Source organism: Crinia signifera, chromosome 4 (assembly GCF_055691185.1).
Source record: "Crinia signifera chromosome 4, ASM5569118v1, whole genome shotgun sequence".
In the NCBI taxonomy this organism is placed as follows: domain Eukaryota; kingdom Metazoa; phylum Chordata; class Amphibia; order Anura; family Myobatrachidae; genus Crinia; species Crinia signifera.
In genome coordinates this window covers 115873972-115892770 of record NC_139220.1, presented here as the reverse complement: position 1 = coordinate 115892770, position 18799 = coordinate 115873972, and the positions used below count along the sequence as shown (strand labels likewise).

General features: G+C 41.2%; 1 protein-coding gene across 2 annotated transcripts in view; it reads right to left on the bottom strand.

The window, feature by feature from the left end:
- Nucleotides 1-4246: 4246 nt before the first annotated feature.
- CFAP54 (cilia and flagella associated protein 54) overlaps nt 4247-18799 on the bottom strand; it is a 341833-nt gene continuing 327280 nt past the window's right edge. For both annotated transcript variants that reach the window (XM_083182295.1, XM_083182296.1), the window contains 5 exons: nt 18331-18507; nt 12230-12336; nt 10747-10918; nt 4849-4923; nt 4247-4559 (listed from right to left, as the gene is read on the bottom strand). In XM_083182295.1, coding sequence (XP_083038421.1) covers nt 4440-4559; nt 4849-4923; nt 10747-10918; nt 12230-12336; nt 18331-18507 — 651 coding nt within the window. In that variant the 3' untranslated portion in view covers nt 4247-4439. The remainder of the gene's footprint in view (nt 4560-4848; nt 4924-10746; nt 10919-12229; nt 12337-18330; nt 18508-18799) is intronic.

The following is an 18799-nucleotide window of genomic DNA, read 5'->3' as shown; positions in this document are numbered from 1 at the left end:
AGATGATGCTCAGCAACTAACAAACTAAGATCTGGCCGAAGGAACAAACATATAATTAATCATTTTACCTTATCATTTTAAAGTCGATTTCGGTTGTAGGAATTCAATATATTATTAAAATCTAATAATACTAATGTCATTTCGCATTTTTGCTGATCTTCAAATAAAGTAGCGCATTTTTTAGCAGTACCTTAATCACTGGAACAGGTGTTTTGAAGCATATGTTCAGAAAAATGCTTTTTAAGCCGTATTATATGATAAATGAAACTGTAGTGCATCAATTATGTATCTGTTAATTAGTTATTTACAAGTAACTAATTATATTTACCATGGTATGTATCTATTCCATACAAATTCAGTTATTAACCACTGGCTAATACATTTTTCAAATATTCCTCCAAATTGTCAGTTTTTTATAATCAAATTATGTACATAATAGCTATTTAAACCTAATTCAGTATATAGTATTTCACAAATATGCAGACTTATCAATAAAATTATACTGAGCCAAATTTACAAAACTAAAATTTACATAATTAGCTAATAAAAAATAGTTTCGATATTTTGGGGGAAAGTTGTATACATTATAAAAAAAAAACAATTTAACTGGATTTATATAAATATATACCGTAAATCCAACTTTTTTTGCACTATTGAAAATTACTTCATACAGGATTTTAGAGACCTTCAAGAAGAGCAGTCAGCAGCAAGGGTTGAGCAATTCTGAATATTGCCCACCACTGCTGTGGCTGTCTGGAAGAAAGGGGAGAGACACTGGACTCCGCTCCGGTAACAGTTTGACTGGAGCTATACATCTGTCAAACTTTTTAACGCAAGAGTCCTCAGACGAGCTCAGAAAGGACAGAAACCTCCTGAGGAGCAGAAGAGAAAAATATTACAGTACAGTAGGGAGTTCCCTCTCAGACAGATATCGCCAATCACAATGTGAGCCTGTGTGGCTGACTCAGTAGGCACCGTGGCCCTAAGCCCAGTGAATTTGCAATTTAGAATGATTGTCTTGCTGCAGCCATGGTTGGGCAATGACCTTCACTGTGGCTGGGAAGTCTGGAGGGAACTATGGAGAAAGTAAAGGGCCCAACATGCTCCTCTGAGCCCAGCAGTTGCAAGAACATTAGCTTTATGCAGCTGCTACGGGCAATACATGATTCCTCATTCGGCCAATTCTAATCAGCCACTCAGCGATCAAAAACACAGAATATTGATGATCCATTGGAGAGCCATAAAAATACATCATGTTACTGATACCAATAATTTTGTGCTCATATTTGGCAACCTGAGGACTTTCCAACATTTTGGATTTCCCTACTCTCCCATTCCAGGCATGACAGAATGGGGAATTGTTCTGATTGACGCATGAGCCCCATAAGTATTGAGACTCAATATGTGATTGTTAAAAGTGAGTTTGTAATTGACAGACTAAGCTTTACTTATTGGTGGGAATTCAATTAATTCCTGTGCCTCCTGCTCGGTGACTATGCAAATGGGCAACTATCAGAGCAATTCAAATGTTTCTCTGATCAGACGCCTATTAAACTTTAAAAACATTTTTTCCTACACCTCCGGAGGCGGTGAAACAAAAAGTGACTGCTGCTGGTAACGGTCGTCTGATCAGAGCAACATTTTTATTGCACTGATTGACGTCCGTTAGAATAGACACCCAGTAGGAGGCGCAGCAAATAGTTAAGACTTTTTCCCCCAGAATATTTGTAATTGCAATAAAGGAAGACATTAAAACCTTATAACAAGTGAATACTTATCGCAGGAATCAGAACTCAGTAATGGGTCAAGGGGGAGTCAAGCTTTGGGCCACTGAGAGTTAACTGCCATGAGATACAATGTGCATACAATGAGAATGTGTTTAAAATACAAAATCACAAGCTATAAGTAATTCTAGTCTTGCACATATGAGTAGGATAAGCAAGAACTATGTAGCTAGTCTCTGTCAGTAAACTAGAGGGAGTAACCAACTTGATGTCTAAGATTCTAACTCCTCATTTGTTCAGTAACGTCCGGTAATAAGAAGGAGATGGAAGCCTGAGATAAGCAATCATATAAAATAGGGGAATAAATATTAAGTGCCTGAAATTGAGGTTAGCTGTAATGTACTAAATAGTATGCACAGTTAGGTTGGATATTAAGAAGGAACATTTAAACATTAAGTGGCTTCTGGCAAGATTAGTTCAACCACCATCATCAGAAAATACTGACTGCAGAATGATCTAGAAACTGATGTTTTGTGACCATCAATGTTTCTGACCTAGTGGAAATACTTTCTCCATTCAATCCTAGGATTGCCAACATTGCATACTTCTCTCCAATGGCTGCACACCGATGGCTGCTGACATCACTCCTGCAGCATACACCGGGAGGGGGAAATGCAATTTCAGTAGCAGAGCTAGAAGTCTAAAGTTTCAGTTACAGGGCCTAAGTCAGACCTGATCGCAGGCCAACTATATTCTCAGAATGGGAAAAAACATGTGCACTGCAGGTAGGGCAAATGTAACGTGCAGAGAGAGAGAGAGAGAGTTTGATCCGGGTGGGGTGTTTAAATTAAAATCTTAATTGCAGTGTACAAATAAAGCAGTCAGACCCTGTACAGAAACAAAATAACTCACCCAAATCTAACTTTCTCCACATGTTACATCTGCCCCACCTGCAGTGCACATGGTTTTGCTCATTTTGAGAACAAATTTGTCCTGCGGTGCATTAGGCCTATAGTCCTTTAAAGAAGTGGAAAAGTACCAAAATTGCAGTGATCAAACTCATGAATATAGCACAATCCAAACTAATGGTAGAGCATACATTTATTCCAGAAAATCTTGAGATACAGTAGAGAATGTTTTTAGCAAAATGATGATCAACATGTCTCCACATATTCATACGGTGCAATACCTTAATACTGTACAACTTCATCAGAACCTCCTGAAAAAATCCCTGCGTTATAGCAAATATTGCTTATCACCAAGATCAACATACGGGTAGATAAATAGCTCCATAATTATTCATTAAAGGTGAGTTTGTAGGATAATACGTTCCATTCTTGTTTCACTTTTATCCCATCTCCTTAGTATTGACACCATGAGAGTGAACACCCAGGTATAAAGAGGACACTCCATTGCAGAGCAACACTGCACTCCATTGCAGAGCAACCACTACAAGACAACAATAAAAAGATTCCACCATATACCTACACAACTATGCAGCAGTATGCATTATGATCCAGTTCTCTTTTCATTTCATTTTATAACCACACTGCTGGGAGAACATTATATTTCTTTTACACACAAATAAGACTGAGAAGCGTTAGAATAAAACTCCTTATTAACTACAACTCACTGGAACTGAAGTTGCACCTCTCTTATGTCCCATGCTGCATGTCCCTGGTCTTCAAAAAATCCAGGCCCTTTTGGTGCAAGTCAGCCACAACACAGTTTTGGTGCATGATATTTCTGTATACAGTTGTGTACTTTTATACCCTTATTTATTTATTAACAGTTTTTATAAGCACATACTTATTCTGCAGCGCTTTACAGAGAATATTTGAACATTCACATCAGTCCCTGCACTAGTGGAGCTTACAATCCCCTACCACTTGTACATGAACACACATTCATTCTAGGGTTAATTTTGTTAGGAGCCAATTAACCTACCAATATATTTTTGGATTGTGGGAAGAAACCGGAGTGCCCGGAGTAAACCCACACAAAAATGGCGAGAATACCCAAACTCTGCACAGTTAGGGCCATGGTGGGAATCGACCCCATGACCTCAGTGCTGTGAGACAGTAACCATTACAGCATCTGTATTCTTGCATAATCCCATGCGATTACAGCCTCCCGCTATACCATAGACTTGAATGGGAGCCAGCATGTTCTTGCACCCACCTTCTATGCACGTCAATGTGATCTGGCTCCGCTGCAAACTCTTGTGGCTAGCCACTATACGTTTGCATCGGGAACCCATTACGGCAAGCTGTTAAAAGCAGCAAAGCTGTAGCTGGACACATCTGTATATATTTGTAGCTGGACACATCTGTATATATTTGCATGTATGTTTCAGTTTTAAATGTATTGTTTGAACCAAACGACACTAATTCCCATTGCAAAAGCCTATTACATTTATATGATTGTCTACATTATGCATATGTGAAATGACTTTTTCTATTTTTAAGCATAGCCAGCAAAAACAACATCCAGAAATAAGTTTGATTTCAACATTTGTTTATTACAGCAGTTTATTTTCTTGGCTTAGAAATGACAAAGTATCAAAGAGATGAAGTTTATGAGATATTCTTACTTGTGCAATAAAATTAAATGTTGTAAAAACTTGCAGGCTACGGATGAAAATTAGTAAATATCTGCAATGTATCTAATATAAATATATTTGAAAGTGATAAAATGTAAGTATAAATTGATAACTCAGGTAAACAGTGATGCTGTCCAATCTAGCAGGCTTCCCTTCATTAACATACAGCCGTGAGTCAGGTCAAAGACTCTCTCCAGCCTGATTAATGATGGCACAGTGATGTCAAATGGAGCCTGTGAAAGGAAGGAAATTATAGCTGTGAGAGAATCATTTTTCTTGTCATAGGCAAGCATCACATCCATTTTCGCACTTAAGAAGATTAATATCATAAAGCAAAATTGTGCTGCAATACCTACCAAATGAAGAGCAGCAGATATAAAACTATGTAAATTTTATATAAACATTGTATGAATTGAGTAAATAATGGAAAATGTATAATTTGCCGGTACGCAGGAATTCTTCTTTCCTAGAATTAATTTCATGTAGATTTTTAACTGTAAAATGAATGCACTGGGGCCTGACCTGAGTAACTGCTTGTGGGTTTGGAGCAGAAGACAGTAGAGCTTGAGCTTCAGAGCAACACTGCAGGATCATTAACTGCAATACAATAAAAGTGCATTTAGTTGTTTTTTTTATAAAAGAAAATAATTAAATACATCCCGTAATGCTAACTGCATATGACATTAACACAGTTAAGTTATAGTGAGGCAGATGTATCAACCTGCCCCTAACATTTTTAAAATAACGGGTCCTGCTTAGGCTGCATAAGAAGTGGGTACCCGTTACAGCCTCATGTATTAACCTCCCCCCAGCCGATAAGGAGATCCATTATGTCCTGTGTCTACAGCTCTCCATATCGGCGCCCCCGATCTCCCTTTCACCCCAGCCGGCTGTAATGGCCATGCGCGAGAGATCACGCTATTACCGTGAGAACTCCAGCGTAGCCCGGAGCCAGCAGCAGGGCTAGCTTTGTCCCCACAATGGGGATAGGACAACGCTAGCACCGAGCTGAGGAAGTGGCCGGAGCGATTTAATGCATTGAAGGTTGTTAATAAATCCCCTGGCCACTAATTACTGGGGGGGGGGGGGGGATTGCAGGGGACAGCCCCGCCGAGCGTTACTCGGCAGGTTGTCCCTAGCGCACGTTAGCTGCGCTAGTAATACATTAATATAGACATAATCCCCTCCAATTAACTAGCGTTAAGTGCAGAAATGCACCTTACGTTGGTTAATACATCTGCACCAGTGTTCCTATAGTAATGCTAATCGGCACTATGGCCCTTATTCTGATCGGTGCGGCCGGATCCGAATATGCGGCCAGGACCGTGCGTGTGAAACCCCGCTTTCCATACGGATCGCCAACTCGGTCCGTACGCGGTAAGAAGCTGGCCGAACGGACCGCACGTGTATTTTTCACGGAATACGCCTCCTCCATCTCAGGGAACCTCCCCCATCATTCGATGGTCGCAGACCATCGAATGCTGGACCGAGTGTTCCACCAGCTCCCGCAACCTCAGACCACACGGACATTTTTCCGTGCAAAAGCAGTGATCTGGGCGGGCAGCTGACATCCGGTGATTTCATATGTCCGCCCCCTACACGTGCGTAACGACTGCATTACCATACGTACGCCCAGCATTTGCATGGGAACGCCCATGAAACGCGGGGCGTATGCATATGGTAATGAGCCCAAATAGCCCTTCATGCCCCTCTCCACCCCCTGTTCGTAGTGTCCACATTTCATGCGGGATTTGGCCGTACGCCCCGCTCGCACATGCGCAGAGACGCCTCTGCACATGCGCAGACACAAAACATCGGCGGCACGAACGCACGCGGTTATTACCGCACCAACCAGAATAAGGGCCTTTAATAGCTAGAAAAATTAATTGCATTATGCGGCTTGAAATAGCTACTCATACTCAATGTGTATGTACTGTACTCAAGTTTGTTAGCAGACTGCAAAGTGACATAATACACACTGGGGTAAATGCAAGAAGCGTTGATACAGGGGAGAAGCTTTATCTGATCCCGTTTCACCCTATTTATAAAAAAAGTACAAGCGGGCTTCGAGACAGCTATGCACCCATGTCATTATTGGCATTGATATCTTTAACATAGCAGGTGGCAGTGTATGGACAGTCCCTGGCTGCCGCAGCTCCGGTCTGCACTGAAGAGCTTGTGTGAATCGTAAGGTCTCATGCATGCCCAGTAAGCTGGCCAGGGCCAGCAAGATATAGTGCTTCAGCACTAGGTTGATACACTCGGCTCTTTGATGGGAATATCCGGAGTGGGTGACTTAGTCAACCGAGACCTTAATACAGCTTATTGATACGGCTTTCTACTTTGCCTTGGTAAAGAGGCATGATGCATTAGAGAATTTCAGTATATCAGCCCATATTTTTTGACAGCTGTAATAGTTTACGAGCAAAACCAGGTTGATTTTGATTCCTAAATGATTGCCGTTTTAAAAATATGGGCAGACTTGCAGAAAACTCCAAACAGCATGTGCATTGCAGGCTATTATATATTGCTCCCAGTTTGGGACTAATAGCTTCGGTTAAGAGGAGACACTTTTATTTGCATTTCACTTATAAAGGCACCAACTTGTCAGGAAATGGCTGCTTTATTCAGTAGACAAGAAGCCATGTGGGAGCCCACCCACATCTCAAGCCACGGTTCCCTTTAAAACCAACACACTAACAAGCCGACAAACTTTATATTAAGAACAGAAGCTCAATGCCTCATGTTCAGCTCTGTCAATTTTCTAGTATAAAAGATGTTTGTTTTGGAAATGCTGTGCAACGATGCCATGAATTCAGAATACTGTAGGAAAAGTATAGCTGCCCTGCTGACAAAACAAGATTAAAGGAAGGTTCTGTGAAGGTCAGATACTGTTGCCATACACAGGAGTAAAAGAAGCAAAAGTGAAAACATGGGATCAGACACAGAGAATAATTGGTGAGCACAAAAAAGATGTAGGAATAGACTTGAGTAACGTATATACACTTTGGGACTAATCCAGACTTGATCACAAAACACATTTTTTTCTCAAATGGACAAAACCATATGCACTGCAATACCTGGGGAAGATGCATCATGTGTAGAGAGAGTTAAGGCCCCCATACATTAGGCCGACTTGTCCTTAGGACAAGTCGGACCCAGTACTCCTGTGAGCCGCCCGGCAGCTCCCCGGGAGGCTCACATACAATTTGGCACTTGATGAGCCAAATTTTACATGTGATAAATCGCTTGCAATTTATCACATGTACGGGGAGCTGCAGTGGGCGGTGAGGGGCAGGGGGCGGGCGGTGAGGGGCATGGGGGCCGGTGGTGATCAGGGGCAGCAGTGGGGCGGGCAGCGGGGGTACTGAGTGCTGACCTGGGGGCGGTGTGGTCAGTAGCAGGGCTCATCAGGGGGACGCCGGAGCGGGCAGCGGGTCCTGACGCTGTAACTAGCCGGCGGCGCCTGTGTGTGATGATCTGGCTGGGCGCTGTGATCATTCACATATATCATTCAGCAGCGCTGCGGGACGGACGGGGCCGGGCAGTGGCGGGTATTATATTTTTAAAACACCTGTGAAATGACTAGCCGTTCTCAGCCAACGGTCAGTCATTGGCTGAGAGCTCTCAGCCAATCAGAGAACGGCTAGTCATTTGACAGGTGTTTTAAAAATATAATACCCGCCACTGCCCGCCCCCGTCCGTCCCGCAGCGCTGCTGAATGATATATGTGAATGATCACAGCGCCCGGCCAGATCATCACACACAGGCGCCGCCGGCTAGTTACAGCGTCAGGATCCGCTGCCCGCTCCGGCGTCCCCCTGATGAGCCCTGCTGCTGACCACACCGCCCCCAGGTCAGCACTCACCGGCGCCGCCAGCTAACAGGGAGGTCGGACGTGATCGTATGTACTGACCGCCCGACCTCCCTGATCCGATGCGCACGGGACCGCACATCGGATCGGATCAGATGTCACAGTCCTGCGATTTTGGGCCAATTTCACCCGGTGTCCCCAGATGGATTCAAAGAAATAGATCTAAGGATGACTGTCAGAGCATCTCTTTATCTAACATTTTACTTGTAAAAAATTGCTATAGCTTGGAGAAATTCTAAAGCTGCCCACAAAAGAGGGTCTTTTCAAAATATAGTTGGAAACCTTCTGGTGTCTTTAAATATTGAAGTAGGAAAACATTATCACAGGTTGTTGCCTGGCATAAATGTTTCACCAAGGAACCATGCCACGCCACCAAATTGCCACTTACCAATTTGGAAGAATTAGTTACGAGGTAATCTAGAACTGGAGACCCTATCAAAACATAAGCCTAAGGTTTATGATGTCAGCCATGTCCTGATGAAAAAACAGATATGGGGTCCTACAAGATAGGGCTGCAAACAAAGACACCCACCTAACCAAAACAAAGACCAGCAGGAATGGCAATTTGCAGGTGATGGATTTAAAATCCACAGAATCAAGGGGTTGAAATGGAGGCTTCTGCATCGTCTATAGAATCATTTAAATGTTTATAGAACAGCCTGTAACAACTGAATATGCAGCAACCACTTAAGATACTTCTGAAATTCAGTAATTCTGGCAAATTTCTACTGAAAGACGACAGAGCTAAAACCTCAAGTTTTCATGTCAATGTTTTGCTCTTGTTGACCCTTTGTCTATGCCGACACTGTGCATGTGGACCATATGGTATCATTAACCTACTGACTGTCGACCTACTGTATCATCCAGATCCCCAATACCATAAGATCCCAATCGATGTATGGTAGAATGTAAGGAGGATGAATATGAGGATGCATAATGGGAACTTATCCCTGATCACACTTGTTTTTGCGAAAAAACTTGTGTGTGTGTGTGTGTTGAGGGGGGGAGGGGGGGGAGGGGTGTTGCAGTTCAATTGATAAAAAAAAAAAAACAGGATCCAAAGAAATATTGGGCAAAAAATCTTTAAACAAACCAATACATTTAGCACAGCTGAATTCTTTCTCCCCATAATCTATTCAGGAAGGGCATTACTTTAATAAAAAATTGTGATACTTTTATTAATGGTTAAATGTGTGTCCCAATATCCCTCTCCATAGTCCTAAACTTGCCAAACCCACCTATGTTAGCTACCTCGTATGAATCTTAGAGATCCACTCTTCCTTAGACATATATGCCAAGGAACCCTCAAGAGGCTCTCTCTCTTCTCAAAGCTAAATACACCAGCCATGATATGGAAGCTCCAAATGTGAGTCCCTTCTACTGCTAGCTAGGGGAATCTAGCAGCTATAGTCTTGGGCTTGTATGCAGGGCTATTAAGTAGTATTAATGCAATGCTTTACGTGGTACCAGTGTGCACTTTGTTTTATGTTGTATGTTTACATTTCTTGTTGTAAATTTTCGATATACTGATTGGTATATGTTTTGCTGTTTTCTATGTATTTTTAATGTTTAAAAAGAAAAAAATATATAAATAAAGACTCAATTAAAAAAAAAATGGTTAAATGTGTGCAACACTGTGCTTCTACAGTAATTAAGCCTACAGCTACACAATTCAATATGAAACCTACTGCTTGGGGATTATTCTACAAAAGTGCATGTACTATAACTGAAAAGATTCCTAAAATTAACTATGGAATGTTACATTTTTATATTATGCCTGTTTCTTTAAATATGTATCTAATATGCAGAAATATTGCAGAAATATCCTGTTTTAACCTTTTTCTTTAACATTGTATTTAAGAAAATACAGGAACATGCAGTATAAGAATAGAAAGCGAGGTACATAGAATAAAGATCAAAGTCAGTGAAGCAAGCCTCGGTAGCCTCTGACCTTTTATTTCTTATATAGTAAGTCTTGTAATGTCTCTTATCCTCTACTACATATATAATATGAAATGCTAATTCAGAATAGCATCCTGGCTTAGGAGGAGGCAAAAGTGGCAGAAAAATGATGACATAATGTTATATACAACGTGTACTATAAAAAGAACAATAATGAATACAAGCTAAAGCCAAATATACATTATGCAGAGTGTTCCCATACGTCCATTTGACCTAACATTCATCTTTTAATATGTTTTACATCAGGAGCACAAGACTACATTATACTGTAATACATTACACATTTCTTTACTTCATTCTGTCAGGCTCAATTAAATGCAGTGCATAAATCAAATTTACTAATACCAGATATAAGTAGAAACATGACACATGTATGTACTGCCATGACATGCAATTTGGGAGACCATTGCATAGATCTCTCTGGTCTGTCACTGACTACTGATGTGTTCCTGCTCACTCCTGAATGTGACAGCCACATTACGGATACCAAGGCGTATCCGCATGTTTACATCTATCCAACTTCCACATAGATGACCCTGCTGCACAGCAACTGCATAGCTGTGAGAGTGTGGTGTTTGAAATACCTGTAGGTCTTCGGTGATTCTGACTGGTTTAGGGTCAGATTTATTTTTAGCTGTATGAGCAGGCCTCTTCTGCTTTTCACCAATTTCTGGGATTGCCACATCAATGGCAGGCTGGAAAGAGAGTTCTGCCTTCTGCCTCAGTACACAGAGCATCTCATGTAAGGACCGGACTCTGAAACAATTGCAATGCAAGACATAAGCTGATGAGCAGCACACCATTTAGAGGAGTTTGGAATTGGACAAGGAGCATTGTGGTATATTTATAGACACATCATTACAGTGGCTACCCATCCTAGATCAGTCTCGCTTATGCAGCCACCTAAATAAAATGTGTCGTGTGACCAATATTGGAATGCATACTGTATGACTAGAGTGTAACCATTATAGGAGTGTGTGGGGTAGGGTACTATTGACGGTTCTGGCTATAAATTGTACCATTTATTATCATTTGTAAACCTCAATAAAACTGCACATAGAACATGTAATTTTTATATTTGTTGTATTAAATACTAATATAAACTGGGATTCCCTTTATGCATATTTCTGTAAGGAATACAAACAAATGTACTCTAGCTCTTATCTGTAACTATAAAGTAATTGAAACTATCAGCATAATTCAATGTAATTCTAACTATACTGGACGTGATTTAGAGATGGGCGCTGCTGCGTCTGTACATGCTTCTGCCAAGAGATTTAAGCAATTGTTAGTTTCCCTCGTGTTAATGCCTGCAGCTGCGCTCTGATATAAGTAACACCGCCAGAGGTTCAAAACACTCCACCACCGGGGAACCATCACAAGCACCATAGACACTTGTACCTGCCCTTAGCAAATGGTTTTTTTCTGTCTGAGCATGGCCTGTGTGTAAGCCACTTCCACCGAACGCCTGTAACACGCCCATGAGATGGATTTTTGTTTGCTCCTTCTTTAGACCATCTCCCAGTCACAAGTATGTGCCATCTCACTGATACTGTTGGACTTGACATAGCTGTACTTTCAGGGTAACGCATACGCCACAGGGATATTCAGCAGTTTGCTCACATGAGTAGTAGGAAATAATTGCACAACTACGTGAACATCAGCATTTCCTGACTCTGAATCAGGCCATTATGTAAATATAAATACAATAAAAAAGCAATCGTTGTATTATTTATTTACAGTATATTTCATTAAGCTCATTAAGCTCAGTGATCATCAACTTTGGAATATTCTAGTATGGCTCATTACTTTCATTACTTACTACAATATTGGATGTCTTTATTCTGAAAGCGTGTGGAAAACTGCACCAGAGTGCCCTAAGGTATAAATGCAGCACAATGGAGATGATATGTGATCTACTTTTGAAATTACTAAATACAATAAAGGTCATAATAACTAGGTGAAATAACAATGGAAGCATCACTAGAAGTTTGTGCTACTTATTATACACGGCCCACGGGCACTGATAAACACCACCAAAACATATAGACATAATATTGTACTTACTGTGGCAATGAAATCCAAGAAGAGCCACACAAGACACACGCTGGATCAAGTTTTCCAGGGTCTCTAACATTTATACCCAGCTTGTTGTAGGCATACATTAGCAACACCTAGGAAAACAATACATTAATTGTATATCAATTGTATTAATTCAAATATCTAGTGTTAAAATAAAGTATATTGTAATACAGAAAGTTAAATTAAGTGCTAATTAAATCTCCCTGCAGAGAATGTGTTCTGAGTAACATCATCCCTCCCTGTTGGCCTGATTACAGCTGGGCTGTAACACTAATTGAAGACTGGCCCTCCTGCGTGACGCAGTGTCACATGGGTGGAGGGGCAGGTTGGGGGACTGGGCGACCACCGCTGCTTTGCTCTGCAGGGCAGCCGATGATCACTGAATAGATGCTGAATAGTGATCACTGCAGGAGGGAGCAATGGCTGCCTAGCTGTACGGGGAGTGCCGAGCATGTCTCCAAAGTGATGAAAATGGGAGTTGCAGCATTAGGTCACTTCCCCTATGCCAGAGGCTCACAGCACTCATAGCTCTGCCCTCCTTCATGGACCGGCCATGCTTCGGGGAGGCAGATCCGAAATTCTACAGACCAAAAGTTGGGAGGTATGTAATATGACTACATAAGTGTTTTGTAACACTGTATTTACATAATAAAAATGAATTTACATACTTTCCTAACATTAGTACTATATATTATATATATATATATATATATATATATATATATATATATATATATATATATATATATATATAGACGTAGGGTGATTGATAGGGGTGCACCACTAAGGCAGTCCAGTTCAAACAGCCAAATATATCCAGGATGCTTAATAAAAAGCAGGGGCACTCACCAGTTTAGCTTCAGTCAGCAATTTTAATGCAAAGAATCACTCATAAAGTCGACGTTTCAACCCTCAAGGGGCCTTTGTCAAGACATAAAGGTTAGCCATCAGCACAGCAGGCAGAGAAGAGAGATATACTGACACATGCCACTGCAGTCATATTTATACCCCTTAGATTAGCAACATTGCTCACATCTGTGAGGCTCAATCAGTCATTGGTGGTGCTAGTGAAACGCACACAAACCAGATAAATATACCTGTTCACAACTCAGTACATACATATATGCATTTAGACAGGCTTAGCGCTAATAGAAACAAATGAAATACATGAGAATCAAGCGTGTAGACACGCTATTACCTTAATTAGTGTGCCCACTGTCTCAGAGTCCGGACCGGATGTCCGCATAGTGACACGCAAGTTACTTCCGGGTTTTGCGTTCCAGCAACACGCCGGCTGGAACGCAGGAGGGCTAGGACGGAGAGATGTGTAACCTCTCGCCCGCCCTGTACATGGGCGGATCGTAGCGCCAAGAGCCTGTAGGATGCCGCTAGAGGGGACGCATGCACAGCCGTGCAGTGTCGTATATTAACCCTTTCTAGTGGCTGTGATGAGTATGTGAACGCACAAACAATAAGCATGGTGGATGCTATTAGTCAGAGCAATGTTGATCTAAGCCAGGGGCACAAATAACTGGTAATTATAGTAAAAAACACATACACAAGGACAAGATAATAAAAGGAAACTTATCAAAAGACAGAAATTATACTAATAAAGATACTAACAGAAGTGTAGATATATTTGACCAGTGGTTATTATACTACATAGGTATCACTTCATAATCACTGCTTTATTGGAGAAATATACTAAGATGGTTATACTCGTTGAGACCCTTTGGGTCGATGGTGTTTAAACGATTAATCCACCTTGCTTCAAGTTTTTTCAACTGTAATTCACGATTGCCGCCCCTCGGGCTTTTCTGCACATGATCGATGAGCATACATCTTAGGCTGGACACCTGATGCCCAGCTTGCATAAAATGTCTCGCGACAGGTTTATCCGAGCTACCGGCCACCAACGCAGCCTTAATCGAGGTTCTGTGATTTGCCATGCGCTCACAGAAGCATCGAGTGGTGAGTCCGGTATAGTACAGTCCGCATGGACATATTAAAATGTATATCACGTGGTCCATGGTGCACATCAATTTTTTGTTGATGCGAATTTTTTGGCCACTATGTGGGTGGGCAAATGTTGCACCAGCCGTCATTGACCTGCACGTAATACATGTAGGACATTTGAAACAGTCCTTCTTTCCAGATGTCAGCCAGGTTGATGTCTTCAGTGACGGATTCATCATCGGCCTCATCAACATCTGTCGGATATTGGGGCTCCGTCTGTAGGCATTCATAGGCGGCACCTTTTGGTCAAGTGCAAGAGCCGGATCCGATCCTACTATCGGCCAGAGTTTTTTGTATATCGACTGTGTAAGTCCAGACTGATGGTCATAGGTGCTGACATGGACCATTCTTTTTGTTTTAGTGGCTGACTGTGACTGTGTTGGAGCCTCAAATTTTTTTATAGCTTTTTTGAGGCAACGATCAACACTAGTCGGTGAGTGCCCCCTCTCCAAGAATCGTAAACGCATTTCCTCCAATTGGATGGCTGCGTTATCCCTAGAGGAATTTATCCTGAGGACTCGTAAAAATTGCGATATCGGCAAGCTCTCCTTAGTTGGTGCTGGGTGTTGGCTGTTCGCATGTAAGAGAGTATTTCGGTCAGTCTCTTTCTTGAAAAGGGTAGACCAGAGTTTAGACCCCTCTCTATACAATCTCACATCTAAGAACTCGATGGAGTCACTTTTGATATTATAAGTGAATTTTACAGGCTCATTCAGGTTATTCAAATAGCCGATCATCTCAACAAATTCACATTCAGTGCCAGACCACAAAATGAATATATCGTCAATATATCGGTAAAAACGAAGTAATTTCTGGCCAAATCTAGGGTATATGTGGGTCTTCTCAAACGCCGCCATATACAGGTTAGCGTATGATGGCGCTATGTTTGAGCCCATGGCGGTCCCATTTCTCTGCTCAAAGTACTCCGCCCCATACATAAAAAAATTTTTTGTCAATATCAACTTACCAGACTTAGCAGGAATTCAACTGGTGGATGTGTGTGTCCTGTCTGGACTAGACTCGTTCGCAGTGTTTCCATACCCTGCTGATGTGGGATTATGGTGTACAGTGATTGTACATCCATCGTGCACAGCCACACATCAGCAGGTAAATTGTAAACACACATGACTTTATCGAGAAAATCTCCCGTATCTTTAAGGTAGCTCGGAACCACCTTCACGAGGGGCTGGAGAAATTGATCAACAAATACCGCAAGCGGCTGGAGGAGTGAACCCATGGCGGAGATGATAGGTCACCCTGGTGGGTCCTCCAGCCGCTTGTGGATCTTTGGTAGCATATATATGATGGGACAGATGGGGTAATCAACAGACAAGTAGAGCATGGTTTTCTTATCTGGTTTGTGTGCGTTTTCACTAGCACCACCAATGACTGATTGAGCCTCACAGATGCCTCACAGATGTGAGCAATGTTGCTAATCTAAGGGGTATAAATATGACTGCAGTGGCATGTGTCAGTATATCTCTCTTCTCTGCCTGCTGTGCTGATGGCTAACCTTTATGTCTTGACAAAGGCCCCTTGAGGGTTGAAACGTCGACTTTATGAGTGACTCTTTGCATTAAAATTGCTGACTGAAGCTAAACCTGCTTTTTATTAAGCATCCTGGATATATATATATATATATATATATATATATATATATGGAGACAGTAAGGCGGCACTTGGAGACGGTAGTAAAATAAAAAAAAAATAAAAAAGGTGGTTTTGATGTGACATGCAGCAACGTTTCACACATCAACGTTTCAAACAACACTTGTTGTTTGACTTGGCTTGAGAAAGGGGCACAGCCCCGAAATGTTGCTGTACATCACATTAAAACCACCTTTTGGTTTTTTCTTTATTTTACTACCGTCTCCAAGTGCCGCCTTACTGTCTCCCTGTATATACGCACCTTCCGTGTTAGGAAGGCACCGAGGCAAGTTGTATCCAGCACAGCATCCAGGAGTGCCGGTTCCCCTGCATCCCTATATATATATATATATATATATATATATATATATATATATATATATATATATATAGTATATAATACATGTCTTATATTAATATCTAACTATTTATCTCATACCTATCTCTTCAATATATATATCTAGTCATCTAGCTGTCTATCTATCTAGTAGGATTTATGACTCAAGCTCTTTTCTGCCAAAGTACTATCACAACATCCTTTTATTTATGAAGAAGGATTATTGGTACTTATGTAGTATCTGGGCGCCCGATTTTTTGATTGTATGCCTTAAGTTAAGGCATACAATCAGATGCGATGCGATGTGGCATCGCATACGACCATATCGCATGCGATGCGATGACCCGATTTTTCCATGGGATTCAATGTTAAAATGGACTGAGTCCATTTTAACATGGAATTCAATGGGAAAAAGGGGTCCTTTTCATACCCCTACTATCCAAGTGGGCATGGAGTTGGATATAAACCTGTTGTGAGCGTAGCGAGCCACCGAGCCCGAAGCGTGGCGAGCGGACACAGAATACCGTCCCCTCGCGGGGCTCGCTTCGCTCGCCACGCTTCGGGCTCGGTGGCTCGCTACGCTCGCCACAGGTTTATATCCAACTCTATGCCCACTTGTATAGTAGGGGTATGAAAAGGACCCCTTTTTCCCATTGAATTCTATGTTAAAATGGACTCAGACCATTTTAACATTGAATCCTATGGAAAAATCGGGTCCATCGCATCGCATCACATCCGATTTGGTCGCATGCGATGCGATGTGCCCGATCCGACCCGATTTCTAAATCGGGCGCCCAGATACTACATAAGTACCGGATTATTTATTACTCATGTGGCCCTTCTATGTTCGGAGGTCAGTGTCACCCAAGCTTGTTATGAGGACTGTGGTGGCGGTGTTATTTAATAAGTGGTGGAAAGCTTTGCCGTATGTCTTAACCATTTGCATACTGCATGAACTCACTGCTAACTTCTTACTGAGGTGGAGAAAAGCTCTGGATAGGTGCAGGTTTTATAAAGCTCCAAATACTCGTCAGCATAACAAAAATAATCACATTGCCCCAATATGAAATATTATGGGGGGACCTTTGGACTATGGTTCAATATCGCATGTTGGCTGGGCTCATACTCTGCTGTATTTGTAGGATACTTATATTTGAGAAAAATATGTGGAAACTCCTTAATGAGCGAGGGGGTTTGATAAATGGGCCCCCATATATATCTCTTTTTTTATCCCCTCAAATCTAACTCTCTGTTTCTCCCATATTGCTCTCTTCTATATCTCCCTTTAGCTATATCACTCATATCATCTCATATCGATTTCTTGTATAGCTATCACATCTTAATTTAATGTTAATTATGTGGAAACCGCTAGTTCCGTATGATTACCAGGGCAAATAGGATTAATGAATAGCCCCCAAACCTCTCTTATCTATTTCTTTTCTGTCTACTGAGTCTATGTACCAGAAATCAGTCCATAGCGAATTGCGCTTTTGCACAGCAGCGCTACATATGAAAGTTATGTTGCGGGTGCAAGAACACCTTTTTCCTACAAATTACAACCCCGTTCTGCAATATCTGATGTATAATGCCAATGGAAGATAGTGTTAACCTTCAGGTGCAACCTCTGACAAGCAATGCTTTTTGAAGCTTGCTACTGTACATACAGCAGGCAAATGAAAATAATGGGGTCTGCAGTGCTAATTAAAAAAAATCTGTGATAGCTTGAGCCTTTTTATACAGCCCAGATAGGTAAATCATGCAGAAACTACAGTGACTTATGTGCTTAGTATACGTCAATCTCCTGTCTATGCATTTATCTCATATCTAGCTGTCTAACTACCTCATGTCCATCTTTATAATATATATCATATCTAACTTCATCATATCTATTTATTTAATTATATATGTATCTGTATATAATGTGTTGAATTTAAATTAAGTTTCCATCATATTCCTAGAGAAATAGCTCATTATTCTGAAGATAGAGAAAGGACACATTTAAAAGAATTTCTGATTCTTTCTGTTTCAAAATTGCAATATGTTCAAACTGCAAAATAAATTAAGCAGTGACTACTTGACATGTTACCATGTTTTTCCTTTTTTCAGAGGTTGGAAAGTACCACTGCAGACACAGTTCTTTATCTAAAGCATGTGTTGCCATCTGTGCATTGATGGCTTCCATTTTGTAATCGGATAACATGCTAGTAGATGGTTTTACTGATGATGGTGTATTCGGAGACATTTCTTCATCTTCAGAATTTGTCTGAAACAAAAATAATGAAATATTTATTTCCTCTACCAGAGCTCAGCAGAAGAAACAATGAGATCTTTAAACAATTCCGTACTTGGTAGCAGCATCTGTTATCTAAAATATTCATTAGGAAGTATTTGTATGTGTAATGTATGACGCTTTTCATTGCATGGCTCAGAGCACACCTAGAAATGAACAGAGGTGCAGAAGTTCTATACTGAGAGGGGTATCTAATTACCCCCCGTTTCAATGATTTTTTTTTTATCTGGGTTATCACTTTGGCTACCAGTAAAAGACTAATGTC